At 34.7% G+C, this 21,356-nt stretch overlaps 1 protein-coding gene across 1 annotated transcript in view; it reads right to left on the bottom strand.

Annotated features, from left to right (window-relative positions):
- Positions 1–3,267: 3,267 nt before the first annotated feature.
- ZDBF2 (zinc finger DBF-type containing 2) overlaps positions 3,268–21,356 on the bottom strand; it is a 44,781-nt gene continuing 26,692 nt past the window's right edge. Inside the window, 7 exon segments of the mRNA XM_037849895.1 lie at positions 3,268–6,433; positions 6,435–7,340; positions 7,342–7,727; positions 7,730–7,762; positions 7,765–8,008; positions 8,011–13,195; positions 18,194–18,321. Coding sequence (XP_037705823.1) covers positions 5,900–6,433; positions 6,435–7,340; positions 7,342–7,727; positions 7,730–7,762; positions 7,765–8,008; positions 8,011–13,195; positions 18,194–18,321 — 7,416 coding nt within the window. The 3' untranslated portion in view covers positions 3,268–5,899.

Raw genomic sequence — 21,356 nt, 5'->3', positions numbered from 1 at the left:
CATTTGGATGTCCATTAGGGAAAAAATGAACTTTTACCTCCATCTCACACCATAAAACAAAAATCAATTTCAGATGAACCACAGATATCAATATGAGAGTTCAAACAACAAAGTGTCTAGAAGAAAACTTAGAGATTATCTTCATGACTGTCAGCAGGCAAAAATTTCTTAAAACAGATAAAAAATCACTAACCACAAAGAAAATAACAACAAATTGGAGTCATCAGAAGACTACTTTAGAAGAGTTTGAAAAAAAGCTACTTGGTAAAAGAAAGTATTAGCCTCACATATATCCAACCTAAAATGCAAATCCAAAACATAGAAACAATTCCAACAAATCAATAAGAAAAAGACAACCTAATTGAAAACCGAGCAAAAGATATAACCAAGTACTTACCAAAGTTGATATCCAAATGGCCAATAAACATACAAGAAATTACCAGCAAAATGCAAATTAAAGCTACAAGATACCTCTACACACTCACCAGACAACTAATATGTAAAAGACTGCAATACTACATGTTGACAAGGATATCAAGCACCTGGCACTCTATATTGCTGGTTAGTGTGTCAATTGGTACAATCACTTTGGAATACTATTTGATAATATCTGGGTATTATAAAAATACCCAGTGACTCAGCAATTCCCTTCTTACAGAAACACTCAACAAAAATAAGCACATTAATATTATACACCAAAGATATATACAAGAATATCCACAGCCAATTTTTGTAATAGCCAAAAACTAGAAATAATCCAAATGCCCATTACCAGAATAGATAAACTGTATTATATTCAGACAACAGAATACCATGAGGCAATGAAAAAGAATTACTGCTACATGCCACAACATTGATTAATCTCACAAGCAAATTGTTAGGCAAGAGAAGCCATGTACAAAAATAACATCTTTAGTACAATTCCATACTTCAAAAACAGGTAAATGTAATCAACGATGATAGAAAATTAGATAGTGGTTATTTGGGGGAGGGGGGTACAGAAAATTGGGAGAGTGACAAAAGTGCTCCTGTGATGCTGATAATATTCTATTGCTTGATTAGGGTTGTGAAAAATTCATCAAACTGTACATCTATAGTTTCTGTACTTCTATTCACAATTACACTAATAACATAGTATTTCAATTAAAATTATGACTGAAAAAAATAATGTTCACCCCAGCCAGTACCACCACCACCACTTCCTACCTCTGTGGCACATGTGGATTAGGATAATGGGCAACTCGGATATGATTCTCAGATTTTGATTACTGCAGTCTATTGTGAAAGGATAGAGAACAAAGGGTAATGTGTTGACACTGACTATGAGATTTCACAAAACACAGAGAAAAGAATGCTAAGATGGGCAGAAAAGGGATAGAGTCCAAAAACAGAAGCGGCTTAGAGCTTTCAAGTACAGGGTAAGAGCAATAAAAAAAAAGCGGTTATCTTGGTTGGTCTTGAATTTGGAGTAGTAATTAAGGATGACAGGTATGAGAGGCATAAAGGGAAAACCCAGCCTCAAGCTTAACTGTTTTATCATATTTGTTATCAGGAGACCAGGGTCCTACTACCAGTTTTATTAAAAACTATAAACACTCCAGCAGTAAAAAGGAACAAAATACTGATAACATGCCCCATGAATGAATGTCAAAAATATTATGCCAAATAAAAGAAGCCAGCACAAAAGACCACATACTGCATGATTCCATTTATATTGGATGTCCAAAAAAGGCAAACCCATAAAGACAGAAAGTAGATTAGTGGAGGCATGGAGCCAGGGGTAGGAATGGGTATCAACTATAAACAGGCATGAGGAATCTTAGTGGAGGGATGAAAATGTTCAAATACTGGACTGTGATGATGGTTGCACAACTTAGTAAGTTCACTAAAAATCATTGAACTGTATGCTCAAAACAGATGGATTTTATGATATGTAAATTATACCTCATTAAAAATAACACCAAGTATAATCTTTGGCAAGCCAATTAATCTCTCTGGGTCTCTTTCATTAACAATAAAATGAGAAGGATGGACCAGGTGACATAAGATCCCTGTCAAGTTGTAAAATTCAAACTCTATAATTTTAGAACCCTAGATGGTAGGCAGAATAGAACAGTAACTGAAAGAACAGAATATGCATTCACAGAAGTGCATGAGTTTAGCATACTGGCTCCACCATTTACTTGGCTCCTTGACTTTGAGATTATTTAACTGCTCTTTGCCTCAATTTTCTCATCTGATACATAATGATAATTATAGCACCTAACTCAGAAGGGCTCTTTTCAGATCAAATGAAATAATACAGGTCCAAAGCTTAGAACTATGCCTGGCACTTGATAAGGGCTCGACATGTGCACACACATACATCCAGCTTAAAAATTTGGAAAACGCATGTAAATAACATGCATGCAATAAATTATAAATATAGAAAAAAGAATATTTTCATAGTTATTTAAAGATTCAGCAAATCCTAGACCTATTACTTTAGCAAGGTACAAAGCCTGAAACACTTTTGGGTAACCTTTTAAAAACACATATAAAGTATAAAAAGAACAAAGGAAAACTGAATATATAGCTTGTTAGTTCCCTAATATTTGGAGTCCAAATAAAGTATAAGGAAATGTTGAGACTTTTCCTCAACCTACCACCCTCCCCCATTCCCTCCTATCTGCTTAAGTTAACATTTTGGTGTGTAACTCCTTAATTACATGATTTTTCACTATTTTCCATATTTTCTATATATATAAAAGTCCTTTACTGAAGGTGGATTTCCAGCTTACATTTTTACTCCAGTAATTCTTTATTTGTAAAGGGCAGGATGTTGCTCATCCTGACAATATAATCCTGGACCAAAAAACACTGGAAGTCGACATTATTGGGGCCAAAGGCACCTGCCTCACTGACATATATACATATATTCTTCCATGTTTTCTAGTGTTTTATAACATACACTATGGTTCTGGAGGCACCAAAGATCTCTCTTCCCAGGAGGTGTCAAATAGTGATATTGATACTGCATTCTGAACTCTATACTGTTCTATAGCCATTCAATACAGGTATACAAAGTGAAAAGTTGCTACCCCACCACACCACCAGACTAAGAAACAGTTATTTAATTTCAATCCTTTGAAATAACCACTCCACTAAATATTACCTGTGTATCTTTGGTTAAACTATTTTCTTATCACCAACATTTATATTCTTTTATTTATTATTTCTCAAACCAATTGTAAAATATATTTTTATTTCCATTCAAGTATTCCCAGAAAGTTTTCCAACATGAGGAAAAAATACAGACATATTTAAATACACAATAAATTTTATCTTGATAACTTCAAAAGCAAGTTTAGCATTTAAATTACATTATAAAAAATATAGTATTAGTCTTCATATAAGTTTCACATGAAAATATACCATTATTTGAATATTTAAATATAGTTTCTCTTTACAAAAAAAGAGTATCACTCAGAGCCGTAGTTACATAACTAAATTAAATGCACAAAAGCAATACACCCTTTATACAATGGTCTGTACTGTACAACTTAGAGCAATTATAATAAAAATCTCTGCAAGACAATGCATAAGGAAAAATCTAATAAATATTAATTATCGTTGTTATGTGATTTTTCACTATTAAAGGAGTTTAATGTATTCTTGAATATATGAAAATATTCCATTGTTTTATCTAATCTGCAAGTTAAGTGAAAATGTACTTAGTCAAAGGGTGGGCACATCTGGTATCCTACCAAATTCTGAAAATCCTAATTTTTGATTTAAATTATAATTTTTACAATTTCAAGTTTTTAAACTTGTCTAAAATATTATTGATTACAAAAAATTAGAAACTGAATTTAAAAAAATTTAAAAATTAAAAGAAAATTTAAATTTTTTTAAAAAATTAGAAAATATTTCCAAACTGTTAAATGAAATCACCACTGCTGCATTTTACTTATATTTTCAATAAAATAAAGTTTAAATATATACTTTTTTAAAAATTGGTACTTAGAAGTTTCCAATCTGAAAAAGGTAGTAAAATTGTTTTAACTCTAAATTTTTAATCACTTCAATTATAAGAATTGTCCTCTCTGCGTGATATAATAAATGTCTCATTTACTGTGTAAACAGTACATTATTTCCATACATTCTCGTTTTTCAACTTACATTAGAAGCATAAGGAATGTTTATTACTAGTACTTAAGGGAATTGTGTCTATCCCATAAGAAGACAGCAATACACACGGACTATTTTTATACATTAACTGTTCACTTCCTAATCAGTAGAAGAGAGTTTTCTTCCTAAATTAAAGTTGGAGGATCATTTTGAATTAGAGGCTTTCAGTGATACTGTAAGAAAGGAAATTTAAATGTTTGTATATAAGAAGGCACAGTTGAAAGAAATGCCACAAATGTCCCTTTGCAGCCAAAAATATAAGTATTTACCAGTTTTTTAAATATAATTACTATTTAAATGTAGAAGAAATTACAACATAATACCATTATAACACACCCATAGGTTAAATGGCCCCAAAATAAAACCAAATGTTATACTATATTTCATTAATTCTAAGATAACTCATTTTTATATCTCTGAAATCATGATCTATCTTACCGTTGATTCTAGTTTCAATAAAATTCAAGCCACCTCAAACATTAATGATAGAAAGGGGTCCAGGATCTTGGCTTAACAGGAAATTGGATACATCTGTAACAGCTCTACCCAGTAACCCTGAATAAAGGATATTAATATATTCTGAGTTCCCCAGACTTACACTGCGTATTTACATTTTTTATTAGAACTATTAAAATCAGTTGAATAGTTTAATAACTTTCCCTTGCAAGCTTCAAGAAAGCCAAACTAACATAAAAGTTCATAATTTTTCATTTGCAAAATGGGCCTCTACTTAGGTTATTAGTTTTATTCACTCTTTTAAAATATTAAGATTATAAATAATCTGCTAATGATAACAATTGATAGCCTGCCTAATTAATATTACCAAAAATAATAAGTTCAAGTAATTAAAAAATTATACGGTAATGTCTAAAATATTTTTAAGAGATAAGGCCATAAAATAACCTAGATTTTCATATTATATCACCAACTCTTTATGTGAAAGGGAGTAAAGGTGGTACTATAGCATAATCACACTGGCAAGATTTTCCTCTTAAGATCTAGTAATGCTAATGGAAAACCTAGAGATTGTAGGTGTGCACTGTAAATGAGTAAAGTTAGAGACTTGCAGATCCAATTTAAATGGAGCATGAGGAACGTGTTATGTATATAAAATTACCAGACAGCTTTTGAAAACTGGATTAAAGATTATGGAATCTCATTCTCTGGGATGCTTTTAAAAGAAAGCTAAATTGTCTTCGGCTTATTATGATTATTTAAGTCAACCCCAGTCAAAAGTTGAGGTAATTTATTATATTCCATTTTTAATTATTCACTTAGGATTACTATACCGACAATATCACTCTGAAACACATAAAATGTAGGTTATATGCATGTGTTTCAATTTTTAAGAAGTAAAAAGATAATAATAAGTTTGCTGTATTTATTCCTGCAGCATTATAGTCTCCTGGCAAGAAAGATACAATCATAAAAATAAGCAACATGATTTGAGGAACAAAATTTTATATACTATGCTAAATTACATTATGAAATAAATTAAGATGAAGCTCGTTTTCAGAAAATGGTGGGCAAAGAATACTTCTGAGTCTTAAATAAATAAATAAAGGAATCTAAGCACTAATTTCAAATGAAGATAAAAGTTCTGAAAAATAATATCTATGGCAACATAGTTCAAGGTTAATTTTCACCCCAAAGTTGGGAAAGCTTTGTGCATTCAATACCAAATATATTTCAGCTGGAGTACTAAATCTTCAACTTAACACAAAAAGTTCTAGTTTACTTTATTAGCTCTCAATTTGTCTGACAGCCGAGTCCTCATTCTATCAGATTTTAAATTTCTCAGATCATATATTTTAACAGGTCTAGAAGGTTGTTTTTGGGTGCTAAGGTGATTTTTATTACCATTCGTCTTTCTTTCTGCAATGCTGGAAGAATCCTGCACAGGTTGCTTCAGAGCAGAACTCACTGTCTCTCTTAACTGCTCTTCAGTACCAGCTGATGGAACTGAGCAGTTTAAAAGCATTTTGGCTGGTCTCTTCACCTTCTTTAGCCTACTGACATCAGTTTTTCTCATCTTAAGCTGGATTCCAATAAAAGCGCTCCTGGATTGATATCTATGATGCATAAAAACAGAGTATTTTGGAATATACTTTCTAATTATATCACTTGGTTTGGTCCTGATCCAAATTGACTGTTTTTCTGAAGCTATTCTGTTTTTTTTTTGTTGTTGGAGAATAACAGGTCTATAAACCTTTTTTGGAAAACCTGGCTTATTACTAATTGTCATCTTCCTTCCTTGCATTTTGTTTTTTATTTTTACTTTCTAAGGACTCATTTCTAACTGATTTGGGGACAATTTTGGAAACATCATGTCTTAAAAGAGTTAACTGGAAACTACTTTCCTTTGGAATTTCACTAGAATTCAAAACCTCTGTCTTTTCTAGAAAAACAGAAGATTCACTGGCCCCCTGATGTGACTTTAACCCATATCTTACTGTCAAAAGAGATGCTAAAGCAGAGTTTTGTACATGAGCATCATTTTGTGCCCAGGGGTTTAGGTCACTTCCAGTGAAATGAATTTTGACCCAGTTATGCCTGTCAGACTCTGGTACTACTGTGTTCAGAGGAAGATTAATTACAACTTGATGAGGCAATGGATCATAATACTTAAAGGTATCCTGCTTATATCTGTACCGTATATTAGTGTCCCAACTATCTGTGTAACTATGGTGTCTCATTTTAGAGAAGCTGAGGGATTCACCTGCCTTCAGTTTAATATTTAGAGAAGAAAGAATATAGCCTAAGGCATTGGGCATCAAAGGCTTCAAAAACTTAATATGTGACTAAGGAAATTCAACTGTTCCAATTTTTATTTTCTTTTTTGTTATCTTGTCATTCTGTAAGAGCAAACACTTCCTTTTTGGTGAGTTTTCCTCTTGTCTAATTATTCTTCTTTTCATCACTGGATAACTCATGAAACTGGTTTGTGTTCCATGGCTTAGTTTTACAGTCTGGCATCAAAAAGCCATGCACCATTTTTCCTTATAAGGCTTCTTTGCTGGAGAATGATGGCATGGTTTACCTAAGGTCATTGAAAAGTCATCAATATCCAAAACACCATCGGCAATATCATCACAATCTGATAGCACTTGAACTGATGCAGTGTCTCGACTAAGGTCAGTCTGGGTAATTTTTTTTTCCTTTATTAAATTTCTTTTTTTTATTTTTCCTGGTCCCACAGTCATCATCAAAGTAACAGTAGAAATGACCTTGCTTGAATTCTTTCACAAGAGCATTAATTTTTATGTCATCTTCTCTCATTATTTGAGACCACGTTTTCCCCCCAAATGAAGGAGGGATGTGAGGGAAGTCTTCAAGAACTGGTTCACCAGGATCATCTTCTATGACCCCATTTGGTTTTTCCAGGTTCCTTACCAAATCAACAATGGGAAAAGAGTTCGAATGGGAATCATGGTTCTTATCTTTCAGGTCAAAACACATCTTCTTAAATAGGTCTAATTTATAAACAGCTTCTTGAGGCTTAGACTGAAGAGAGGGATCACATTGAAAATTCATCTCAGAACGACAAGGTTCACACTTTCTAGAGCCGTATGTTTTAACTTCCAAAGTTTTCTTTATCAGCCATCTGATGGATTACTGACTCAGGAGAGGCATCACAATCCACTGCAGAAACACTAGATTCACAGTTCTTATTTTTTAGGCTAGAATCTTCCAGGTCCTTCTGAAGGTTGCCTTCTTTGTTGGCTTTTTGCAGTTGGTCAGTCACTGCTTGGGAAGAGTCTTTCCAAGTAAAATTTCCTTTAGGACCACTAGATTCACGGCTCTCATCTTCTGGGTTAATAGATCTCTCCATTTTTTTTAATCAGGACTTTGTGTTTGGAAAGCCATGGACTGATGAGAGGAATCAACATTAAAATTTATTTCAGAACCACACATATCACAGCTTGAATCTTCCAGAATAATATAGTCTTCCTTCTGATTTACTACTTTGAAAGTCTCCTTGGATTGGCTTGTCGATGATCGCGGAGGAGCTTCACAAACATCTCTTACTTCAGAACCACAAGAGTCACAGCTCTCATTTTCTAGATCAATACATTTTGCACTTACACAGCTTATTTCTTTGACAGTCATTTGAGGTCTGTCAGTCACTGATTGAAGAGGGATATAAGAATCAGAAATTATTTCACAATCACTATCACTGGTCACCAGGTCCACGAGTATTACCTTTTGAAGATTTGTTTCTTTGACTGACACTTGAGATTGCTTAACCATTTGAAGAGGGACATCAGAATCACAAATCATTTCAGAATCACTAGGTTGTTTGGTCTTTTCTTCAACAACAAGATGTTCTTCCTTCTGAAGGCTTGTTTCTTTGGAAGGTACTTGAGGTTGGTCAACTTCTGATGAAAGATGAATACCAGAACCACAATTTACGTCAGAATCACAATTTATGTCAGAACAACTGAATTTACAGCTCTTACTCTCTAGGTCATTATAATACTTTGGAAAGTTTATTTTTTTGACAGCCACAGGAAACTGATCAGCCTCAAACTGAACAGGAATATCAGAATCATATGTCACTTCAAAATCTACTAGTTTATAGCTCTTATCTTCCAGGTAAATGTGCTGTTCCTTCCAAAGACTTATTTCTTTAACAGTTGCCTGGCATTGGTCAGTCACTGACTGGAATGTGTCATCAGACTCAAAACTTATTTTAGGGTCACTAGGTTCATTGCTCTTATCTTTCAGATTAGCATGCCCCCCTTTCAAAATCTGTGGTTGCTCAACCACTGACTGAAGAGGGACATTTGAAACATAAATTATCTCAGAACCATTGGACCCATAGCCCTTATTATCCAGACAAACATTTTCCTCTCTCAGAAAATTTATTTCTTTAATAGAGTTTTGAATTTCATCAGCCACAAACTGAAGACGTTCATCAGCATCAAAATTTAATTTCGAACTACTAGGTTTGACAATCTTATCTTCCAAGTTAACATGCTCCTTCCAAAGGCTGATCTCCTTAACTCCTTCAGTTTGGCTAGCCACTGACTGAAGAACATCAGAATTACATATAATTTCACAACTCCTAGAGTCACCCCTCTTATCTTTCAACTCAACTTCTTCATCCTTCCAAAGTCTAATTTTTTTAACAGTTTTTTTAAGTTGGTCAGCAACTGATTGAAGAGGGTCATCAGAATCAAAACTTATTTCAGAATCACAAGATTGATTGTGCTTATCTTCTAGCTCAATGTGGTCCTGCTCCAAAATAGTTATTTGAGGTTGATCAACTATTGACTGAACCAAGAAATCAGAATCCAAACTCATTTCAGAACCACTACACTGGCTATTCCTATCTTCCAAGTAAACGTGATCTTCCTTTTCAAGGTTTATTTGTTTAACAGTTACTTCAGGTTCATCAGCCACAGACTGAAGATAAAAACTGGAGTTATGTATTAATTTAGAACCATTTGGTTTATCAATCTTATCTTCCAGGCCAATATCCTCTTCCTTCCACAGGTTTATTTTTGTAACTGCTTCCTGAAGTTGTTCAGCCAATAACTGAAGAGGGTCATCAGAAACAAAACTTATTTTATTACCACTAGATAGACTGTTCCTATCTTCCAGATCAGTATGATTTTCCTTTAAAAGAACTAGTTGAGGTTGGTCAGTGACTGAATGAGAAGGGAGAGCAATATTCAAATTTATTTCAAAATCTCTAGCTTCAGTACCCGCATCTTCTGGGTGAAAAACATCCTCCCTCAAAAGAGCTACCTGAGGTTTTTCAGTCACTGACTGAAAAGGGACATCAGAATCCAAAATTGTTTTAGGACCACTACATTCATCACTTTTATTTTCTAGGACAACATGCTCTTCTTTCTGAATGTTTATTTCTTTATCAGTTATTTGAGGTTCAGTCACTGAATAATGAGGGACATCAGGATCCAAAATTATTTCAGAACCAAAATGTTCCACATTTTTACCTTCTAAGTCAGCATGCTCTTCTTTTTGAAGGTGTATTTCTTCAACAACTACTTCAAATTGATGTGTCACTGACTGAAGAGGGATATCAGAATGCAAAGCTGTTTCAGAAATACCAAATTTATGACCCTTATTTTCTAAGTGTACCTGTTCTTCTTTCTTAAGGTTTATTTCTTTAACAGCTATGTCATGGTGATCAGTTACTAAATAAAGAGGGATATCAGATTTCAAACTGATTTCAGAAATACTAGGCCCATTACCCTTATTTTCTAAGTGTCTGTGCTCTTCTTTCTGAAGTTTTATATCTTTAATAGATTTGTCAGAATACTCAGTCACTAAGCAAAGAGGGATATCAGATTTCAAACTGATTTCAGAAACACTAGGTCCATTACCCTTATTTTCTGAGTGTACACGTCCCTTCTGAAGCTTTATTTCTTTAATGGGAAGTTTGGAATGGTCAGTCATTGAATGAAAAGTCATATCATAATCCATACCAAATTCAGAACCACTAGGTTCACTTCCCTTATTTTCTAAGTGTGCTTGCTCTTGTTTTCGAAGATCTAGTTTTTTAACAACTACTTCAGGAGGATTAGTCACTGAATGAAGAGAAACATCAGAATTCAAACTTATTTCAGAACCACTGGATTCATTACTCTTGTTTTCTAAGTGTACATGCTCTTCTTTCTGAATGGTCATTTCTTTAACAGCTACTTCAAATTGATCAGTTCCCAAATGAAAAGGTGAATCAGAATCAAAAGTTATTTCAGAAACACAAGATTGATTACTCTTATTCTCCAGATCAACATGTTCCTCCTCATAAACAGTCACTTGAGGCTGGTCAACTACTGATAGAAGAGGAATATCAGAATCAAAAGTTATGTCAGAACTATTAGATTCACAGCTCTTATCTTCCAGGTTAATATGCTCTTCTCTTATCTCTTCAACATCCAGCTGAGACTTCTCAGTAACTGACAAAAGAAGGGGATCGGACTCAAAAGTCAACTCAGAACTGGAGCATTCATAGCTCTTAACATCCATGTCAACACTGAACTCTTTAAGATTTATTTTGCCCAGAGCCTCTTGAGGTTGATCATTAGCTGACTGATGAAGAGAAGCATGAGAATCAAAACTTAGATCAGAAATGCTAGATTCATCACTCTTATTCTCCAGGTCAATATCCACTTCCTGAAGATTTACTTCGTTAACTGCTACTTGAGATTGGTCAGCCACTAACTGAGCAACAGTATGAAAATGCATTTCAGGACCATGTGATTCACAGTTCTTATTCACAATGTCAGCATTCTCTTTCAGAAGATTTATTTCTTTAGCAGTCATCTGAGGTTCATCAGTCTGAAGAGATACATCACAATCAAGATGTGCTTTAGTACCACTGGGTTTATGATTCTTATCTTTCAGGTCAACATGCCTATCGTTTAGATTTCTTTTCTTGACAGCCAGTTGGGAATGTTCAACTACTGACTGAAGAGAAATATCACAATCAAAACTTGTTTCAGAACAACTTGACCCATAGCTCTTATCAACTAAGCCAATGTGAAACTTCTTCCAAAGTTTTATTTCTTTGTCAGCCTCTGGGAGCCGGTCAACCAGTGTTTGAACTGGGAAAGAATCAGCACTTATTTCAGAACTCCTAGATCCATAGTTCTCATCCACCAAGCCAATGTGCACTTCCTGGGAAAAGTTTACTTCTTTTATAGGCTGTTGGGAGTGGTCAATAATTGACTGACATGGGGCATCACAATCAAAATTAATTTCAGAACTACTAGATTCATAGCTTTGGTCAACCAGGCTAACATGCATTGCCTTCTGAAGGCTTATTTCTTTAACAATCACTTGAGATTGATTGGTAACCAACCAAAGAGAACTATCACAATCAGAACTTAATTCAGAAACATAACATTTATTATTCTTATATTGCAGATCATCATATACTTCCTTTGAAAAGTTTATTTCTTTGGCAGTCACTTTAGATTGATCAGTCAGTGAATGAAAGGAAGAACTGCAATTAAAACTCATTTCAGAACCTCTAGATTCACAGTTCCTATCTTCTTGGTCAACTTGCTCTTCCTTCCAAAGGTTCAGGTCTTGTACAGTCTCTTGAGGCTGATCAGTCACTGATGGAAGAGAGCCACAATCAAATTTCATTTCAGAACTTACTGAGCTCTTCTGTTCCAAAAAGGATGACTTGCTAAAAACCAAACACTTTTCTTCTTGGGTACAATCTGTAGTAGAAAAGAATTCCTCATGGTACTTTGGAATGGTATCTTCAAAGATTCCTTTATTAGAAGGCATGTCAGTTTTATTCAGGATTACTGCTGAGTTTACTGCTAATTTTGAAAGAGATTCAAATCTGAAAGATCCCGCAGTAGCAGCAATTTCATGGAATTGAAAGCCAGTTGACAAAGTTTTACCCTGAGATTTTACAACTTCCTGTAAAAATAATTTACCTGAATTTCTACATAAAGATTTCCTATTTGTTTCTTTAGGATTCTGATGTGAAACTGAAGAAGTTTCTACATAGCCTGATGGCACAGGATTGCTAGAACCCTTGTCTACTTGGTCAAGACATCTGTTGCCTTTGGTTAGATCACATTTACCAACTGAATCCAGACGCGCTGCTGGTGGTAACCTAGTAGCACTAATTGTAACTGGTCTGTCATAACAACTTTCAGATAAATAATTAGTAGGAGCACTGGAAATCACTGAGGGAGATATTAAGTTTTGTCCACTATTTGAAGCTTGACCAACATCTACTAGATTAAATTCTTTTATACCACTTCCATTTTTATGAACAAACTCCAAGGGCTGCTGCTGCCCCTTCTCCATTTTTTTAATAACTGATGGTCTAATTGAAACATTCTTCATATATTCCTGAGATTTGCTAGGTCTGGAACATAACTCTTCAATAGGTTCAAAACCCTTGGTGGGTTTCTCTCCTGTGAATCCAGCAGTGTTGTCAGCCATTTCTTCAGGAATACAATCATCAAAATGAGCCACTTCAGAGGCTGACACAGTATTCATAAGAAGTCTCTCATTGTGTGCTGATCTAAAAAGCAAGGGGAAATCCAAAAAATATTCTAATATCTAAAAAAAATAATTTATTTTTTAAATGTTAAAATAAAGCACAGTAAATGCTTTTCTTTTATTCTAGGCCATCCTTAGAGGACAAATAATCAAGGCAATCACATCAAGCTGTACATTGTATATACTTCAGGGAAGTAATCAAAGCAGGGGATGGATGTAGCTCCACAAATTGCTAAAAAAGTACAAATGGTTCCTAAACATTAGAAAAATGCAAATAAAACTACATATTTTTCAATTATCAAAGTGGTAAATATCAGAAAGTTTGGCACAAGTTCCCTAACTCTCCATGCTTCAGTTTTCCATCTCTGAAAAAGGGTAATAATAATAATAGTATTTTCCCCAATGAGATTGTTTTGAGAAGTAAATTTGTTATATGTAAAGAGCTTTATAAAAAAAAACGTCTAGTACATAGTAAGAACTCACAAATGTTAGCAATGATTTTGGCAAGGGTGTAAGGATACAGGCACTTTAATACATTGCTGGTAGGAGTATAGATAAGTTTAAGCTCTATGAAGAACAATTTGGCAATATCTATTAAAATTTAAAATGTATATACACTCTCTTATGGATTATATTGTGCTCCTCAGCATCTGTGAATGTGACCTTATTTGGAAACAGGTCTTTCCAAAGATGTAATTAGTTAAGATAAGGTCATATTAGTTTCCAATGGGCCCTAAATCCAATATGGCTGATGCCCTTATAAAGAAAATGGAAATCTAGGACAGAGACACACACACACACAGAGGGAAGACAGCCATAACTCCGAGGCAGAGCTCAAAGTTATGCTGCTCCAGCTAAGGAATGCCTGGGGCTACCAGAAGCTAGATGAGGCAAGGAAGGATCCTCCTTTAGAGGATTTGGAGGGAGCATAACCCTCTCAGCCCCGTGATTTTGGACTTCTAGCCTCCAGAACTGAGAGAGAATAAATTTCTTTTGTTTTGAGTCACTCTGTTTGTGATATTTTGTGATGGCAGGAAACTAATATACCTTCTGACCTTCTAATTCTACTTTTGGTTCCCTCATATATTGAATGAGGAATGTATACGAATATTCATTGCTACTTTGTTTTTTGGTAATAGTAAATGACTGAAACCAACCATTTATGTAACATAGACAGGGAAAGACCATACACTTAGAATATCTGTAGAAGGACACATTAGAAACTGGTCATACTGGTTGCCTACATAAATGTGACCAGGGTGGTTGGGGGCAGGAATATGAGGAAGATTTATTTTTGAATGTGTTATTTGACTTATGTCTATGTGTATGTATTCCCCAAACTTTTAATTTAAACTATTTTCTAAAATATCTAAAATTTTGATATCTAAAATCAGCCTATTAATCTCCTCTACCAGCATCAAGACAACATGCTTGACCCAAATCACTTGAGCAATTGCTCTTTCAATAAAATGATTTTGACATATCCGGAATTATTAATTAAAGGGAGGCAATATTTCAATTATACAACAACTATCTGCTAAGGACTTACTACTATGCTAGGTACTGAGGCCTATGGAGTCCTATGCTAGATGCTGAGGCAAATTCAAAGAACAATATCACTAACATATTAGAATAGAATATGTAACAATTAATGAACAATATTGCTATATAATTATTAACTAAAGGCCATAGTTTATTCAGATTTCCTTAGTTTTTATCCCAATGTCTTTTCCTGTTCCTGGATTCCATCTAGGATACCACATTAGATTGTACAAACAAGGGAAAGTGGATATAGGAGAACTCTCTGTATTATCTTCCCAATTTTTCTGTAAATCTAAATTTGTTGTAAAAAATAGTCTATTAAAACAATAAAAAATAGAATAACATATTAAAATATTTTTATTAAATATTTTTCAATTTGATAGATGCCACATTTATCTAAGAGCACATGCACACGTGTCAGTCACAAGCAACTGTTTTTATTAAATATGTCATACATAACACTACTACTTCCTTTTCCATCAAAATTTATTATTTTAATAAACATTAACTTGAAATTTGGAAAAGGTAAAAAAGCTAACCCTCATATTAAAATATAATGTCAAAAAAGGGCAAAAAATTCCCTAATTTTTCAGACTTCTGAACTTTAATCAATGAAATTTTTGGTGCAATACTTTTCCCTAGTTTTTCTGATACCTAGATTATCTCCATTTGCCTTAAAGAATATGACATTCACAAATAAAACTTATCTGTAATATTTGGCTAAAGAAAGAAAGGAAAACAGAAAAGGAAGAAAACAAAGAAAAGCAAAATCATTAAATCAAACAAGCTGGCAAAACCCCCAAAAAGTTAGGAATCACTATATAATATAGATGCTTTGATTTGCATCTATATTTCTAAGTGAATGTGTTTATGATTAACAACCAAATCACAATCTATTATTTCTATTCATTTTTAACTAGTTTTACAAAAAAAAAAAAAAACCTCTCCTAAAATCTAACCATTAAAGGTTTAAACCATTCTTTGATAAAACTCTTGGAATAAAAAGGAAATGTTTAAAAACTATCCATAAGTAAAAAACACAAGCAATTATACATCAAAATGTATGAGATATGGCAATAATAGACACTTCATATATTTAAATACATCCATTATAAAAATTAGTAAATGGAAACAAACTGAATGAGCGCCAATTCAAGAAGATAGAAAAATTACAAACAAAACCTTCCCTAAAGGTAGAATAAATAAATTAATTTTTAAAAAAAGGAAAATTAATGAATAAAAAACAAAAAGCAAACACAGTTCTTGGAGAAGGCCAAAATAAAAGAGAAACCTACAATATCTAGACAAAGGGGAATAAGAAGGAAGACATACAAACAAAACATAAACCCCATAATTTAGAAAGCATATAAATACAATTAAATAATGTGGTGTTTGCATGGGATTAAAAAACTCAAGGGAACAGAATGGTACCCAAAATCATAAATACACATACATGCATACATACACACACATACACAAATACAGAAACTTAATTTATGCTACAGGTTAAATTTTATATCAGTGGGGATACTTAGGTACCCATTTATAAAAAATTAAGTAGAAATCTTGCTTCACACAATATAAACAATTCCAGGAAGATTAAAAATATTTAAAAGAAGAAACAGGGACATGAAGAAAAGGACATGAAAGAATCCATAAGGGAAAACTCCCCTTACATCTGATTATGACAAAGTGTTTAATTTCTGTATGGTAAAAGATGCCACACATAGTTGAAAGACGTGACAGATTCTGAGAAAATACTTACGCCATAGTTAAAATACAAAGGAATATTATACATATTTAATGATTGCTTACAAATCTAAAACATATCTAAGTAACAACAGAAAAATGTGCAAAGTATATGGTCAATAAATATGCAAAGAGAGGTTCAACTTTACTCATAAATAAAGGCTAACTAAGAAATACCATTTATGGTCTATTGTATTGAGAGAAAAAGGAGACTGATAATCCCACTGTTGACAAGGGTGACAGAAAATGAGCACTCTCATATACTATTGGTGTGAATGTAAATTGGTATAGCCTTTTAGGAAGTGTCTATTAAAAGGATTTAAAATGCCCATATACAATTTGAGCAAGAAAATAATCAATCATAGTAATAGATTACAACCCACAGAATAAAAGAAAATCCATGAGTCTACAGTGATATAAATAAATAATTGAATAAATATCCAAATTAAGCATGCCCAAATTTAGGGATATCCTACAAAATCACTAGCCAGTACTTCATAAGAGTATCAAGATTATAAGAAACTAAGGAGTTATGACAACTAAATGCCTTGAGTAATCCTGCATTAAATTCTGGTTCAAAAAATGACATTAATGGGACAACTGACAAAATTCAAATAAGTTCTATAGATTAACTAAGATAATGGTATCAATGTAATTTTATGATTTTGATCATTGTACTGTGGTTATGTTAGATTTAAGATTTGGGGAAACCAGGTGAAGGTTAGAATTCCTGTACCATTTCTGCAATTTTTTTGTAAGTCTGAAATTATTCAAAAGTGAAAAGTTAAAAAATTAAAAATCAATTTACTGTCCATAAACTTTGACCTACAAGTTCAAACTATAAGTAATCTATACCATAAAAATAGTTGCATGTACAAATGTATTTGTTAAAGCATTGTTTATACAATCAAGAAACTGGAAATTTACCCTGATCCAAAATGAGCTAATTCAATCTTTTCATCAGCTAAGAAATCACATATTTTTCCTCCTTTTTTTCTTCCATTAAAACTTTTCACCATTTGCTAAATTCTGGGCTGGTGACTTGCAAAGCACAGAACTTTATACCTTTTTCTGCTAGTGGTGCTCATTTTAGCTAATTCTGCACAGATGTGCTAATGATCTGTTTGCCTTCTCTTACACAGCTGTAGATGCAAACTCCCTACAGTATTTAATCTATCAATGTTTTTCTCTAACATGGGACCTTAACCCTTGAACGTTATCAAAATATTTATTTTTATTAAAACAACCCGAATAAATTTATACTGGAGAAAGTTATCAAGATATTGAAAGATTATAAAAAGAGCCACTCTACTTGACATCTCTTCTATTCAGAGTGAGCTAAGAGTTTCATTAATGATTTGACTTAATTTTTACTTTGACCATGCTTATTAGGCTATTGCGATCAGCTTTTCTGTTACTAACCTTTTAAGTTATTTTTGCTCCCTCCTTATTCCACTGCCTAATCCTATGACATAAAAGATCTTAATGATATGTAATCATTTGTTGGCCAAAGACTTTTATTCAGGAAAAGCCGTATCTTTTGTAGTGAAATTTCTTATTTATGCTAAAAAATAAAAAAAAAATTGCAATGGGAAATTACTAGATAAAATTTCACATTAACTATATTTCTTGATGTAAAGATTCACTTTAAGACATATTGGAACATTCACACAAATATCCACTACAATATATACCTATGAACTAATATTCTCCCATTCAGCTACTTTACCTGCTTTCTTGATACTGATACGGGTGGTGCCGCAGTACATCCTGCAAGAAACGCTCCATCAAACTACTGGTACCCATCTGATGTCTGCTCTGTGTAGCCAAGTTTCTGTGCTGAGCACTAAACATATGCTATAGAGAAAAAAGAAATTGAAAAATTTTAAATGGGTAATACTCAATAATAATAAGAGTTTCTCAAAATGTATTCATTTACTATATTCCTGGTAAAAGTATAAATTGATATACACTTTCTGAAAAGTATTTCTGAAATAAGCATCTGAAAACCATAAAAGTGGCTTTCCTTTAGATACAGTAATTTCATTTCTCTAAATCTACCTAAGAAAATCATCTTTGAAATGGATTTTGTAGGCAAAAAAGATGCTTATCATAGTATGATAACAAAATAATGGAAACCACCTAAGTGTCTAACAGTAAAATCCTTAAATTATAATATGCCCTAAAAATTTATAGTATGCAGTCATCTAAAATGATACAAAGGATTTTTAATAACAAAGAAATGTGATTCATAAAGAGAAAAACGGGATGCAAAAATCACATGTACAGAGGCGGGGCAAGATGGCAGACTGGTGAGCTGTATGTTTTAGTTACTCCTCCAGGAAAGTAGGTAGAAAGCCAGGAACTGCGTGGACTGGACACCACAGAGCAATCTGACTTTGGGCATACTTCATACAACACTCATGAAAACGTGGAACTGCTGAGATCAGCGAAATCTGTAAGTTTTTGCGGCCAGGGGAACCGCGCCCCTCCCTGCCAGGCTCAGTCCCGTGGGAGGAGGGGCTGTCAGCTCCGGGAAGGAGAAGGGAGAACTGCAGTGGCAGCCCTTATCGGAAACTCATTCTGCTGATCCAAACTCCAACCATAGATAGACGGAGACCAGACACCAGAGAATCTGAGAGCAGCCAGCCCAGCAGAGAGGAGATAGGCATAGAAAAAAAACAACACGAAAAACTCCAAAATAAAAGCGGAGGATTTTTGGAGTTCTGGTGAACATAGAAAGGGGAAGGGCAGAGCTCAGGCCCGAGCTCAGGCCCTGAGGCGCATATGCAAATCCCGAAGAAAAGCTGATCTCTCTGCCCTGTGGACCTTTCCTTAATGGCCCTGGTTGCTTTGTCTCTTAGCATTTCAATAACTCATTAGATCTCTGAGGAGGGCCCTTTTTTTTTTTTTTTTTAATCCTTTTTTCTTTTTCTAAAACAATTACTCTAAGAAGCCCAATACAGAAAGCTTCAAAGACCTGCAATTTGGACAGGTCAAGTCAAGAGCAGAACTAGGAGAGCTCTGAGACAAAACGCAATAATCCAGTGGCTGAGAAAATTCACCAAACACCACAACTTCCCAAGAAAAGGGGGGTGTCCGCTCACAGCCATCATCCTGGTGGACAGGAAACACTCCTGCCCATCGCCAGCCCCATAGCCTAGAGCTGCCCCAGACAACCCAGTGTGACGGAAGTGCTTCAAATAACAGGCACACACCACAAAACTGGGCGTGGACATTAGCCTTCCCTGCAACCTCAGCCGATTGTCCCAGAGTTGGGAAGGTAGAGCAGTGTGAATTAACAAAGCCCCATTTAGCCATCATTTCAGCAGACTGGGAGCCTACCTACACAGCCCAGCAGCCCAGAACTGCCCTGGGGGGACGGCACTCACCTGTGACATAGCACAGTCATCCCTCAACAGAGGACCAGGGGGTGCACGGCCTGGAAGAGGGGCCCACTTGCAAGTCTCAGGAGCCATACGCCAATACCAAGGACTTGTGGGTCAGTGGCAGAGACAAACTGTGGCAGGTCTGAACTGAAGGATTAGACTATTGCAGCAGCCTTAAAACTCTAGGATCACCAGGATTAGACTATTGCAGCAGCCTTAAAACTCTAGGATCACCAGGGAGATTTGATTGTTAGAGCCACCCCCCCCCCCCGACTGCCCAGAAACACGCCCCATATAGAGGGCAGGCAACACCAACTACACACGCAAGCTTGGTACACCAACTGGACCCCACAAGACTCACTCCCCCACTCACCAAAAAGGCTAAGCAGGGGAGAACTGGCTTGTGGAGAACAGGTGGCTCGTGGAAGCCACCTGCTGGTTAGTTAGAGAAAGTGTACTCCACGAAGCTGTACATCTGATAAATTAGAGATAAGGACTTCAATTGGTCTACAAATCCTAAAAGAACCCTATCAAGTTCAGCAAATGCCACGAGGCAAAAAACAACAGAAAATTATAAAGCATATGAAAAAACCAGACGATATGGATAACCCAAGCCCAAGCACCCAAATCAAAAGATCAGAAGAGACACAGCACCTAGAGCAGCTACTCAAAGAACTAAAGATGAACAATGAGACCATAGTACGGGAGACAAAGGAAACCAAGAAGACCCTAGAAGAGCATAAAGAAGACACTGCAAGACTAAATAAAAAAATGGATGATCTTATGGAAATTAAAGAAACTGTTGACCAAATTAAAAACATTCTGGACACTCATAGTACAAGACTAGAGGAAGTTGAACAACGAATCAGTGACCTCGAAGATGACAGAATGGAAAATGAAAGCATAAAAGAAAGAATGGGGAAAAAAATTGAAAAAATCAAAATGGACCTCAGGGATATGATAGATGATATGAAACGTCCGAATATAAGACTCATTGGTGTCCCAGAAGGGGAAGAAAAGGGTAAAGGTCTAGGAAGAGTATTCAAAGAAATTGTTGGGGAAAACTTCCCAAATCTTCTAAACAGCATGAATACACAAATCATAAATGCTCAGCGAACCCCAAATAGAATAAATCCAAATAAACCCACTCCGAGACATATACTGATCACACTGTCAAACACAGAAGAGAAGGAGCAAGTTCTGAAAGCATCAAGAGAAAAGCAATTCACCACATACAAAGGAAACAGCATAAGACTAAGTAGTGACTACTCAGCAGCCACCATGGAGGCAAGAAGGCAGTGGCATGATATATTTAAAATTCTCAGTGAGAAAAATTTCCATCCAAGAATACTTTATCCAGCAAAGCTCTCCTTCAAATTTGAGGGAGAGCTTAAATTTTTCACAGACAAACAAATGCTGACAGAATATGCTAACAAGAGACCTGCCCTACTGGAGATACTAAAGGGAGCCCTACAGACAGAGAAACAAAGAAAGGACAGAGAG

Source organism: Choloepus didactylus, chromosome 9 (genome assembly GCF_015220235.1).
Source record: "Choloepus didactylus isolate mChoDid1 chromosome 9, mChoDid1.pri, whole genome shotgun sequence".
In the NCBI taxonomy this organism is placed as follows: domain Eukaryota; kingdom Metazoa; phylum Chordata; class Mammalia; order Pilosa; family Megalonychidae; genus Choloepus; species Choloepus didactylus.
This window is presented reverse-complemented; position numbering and strand designations above follow the sequence as displayed.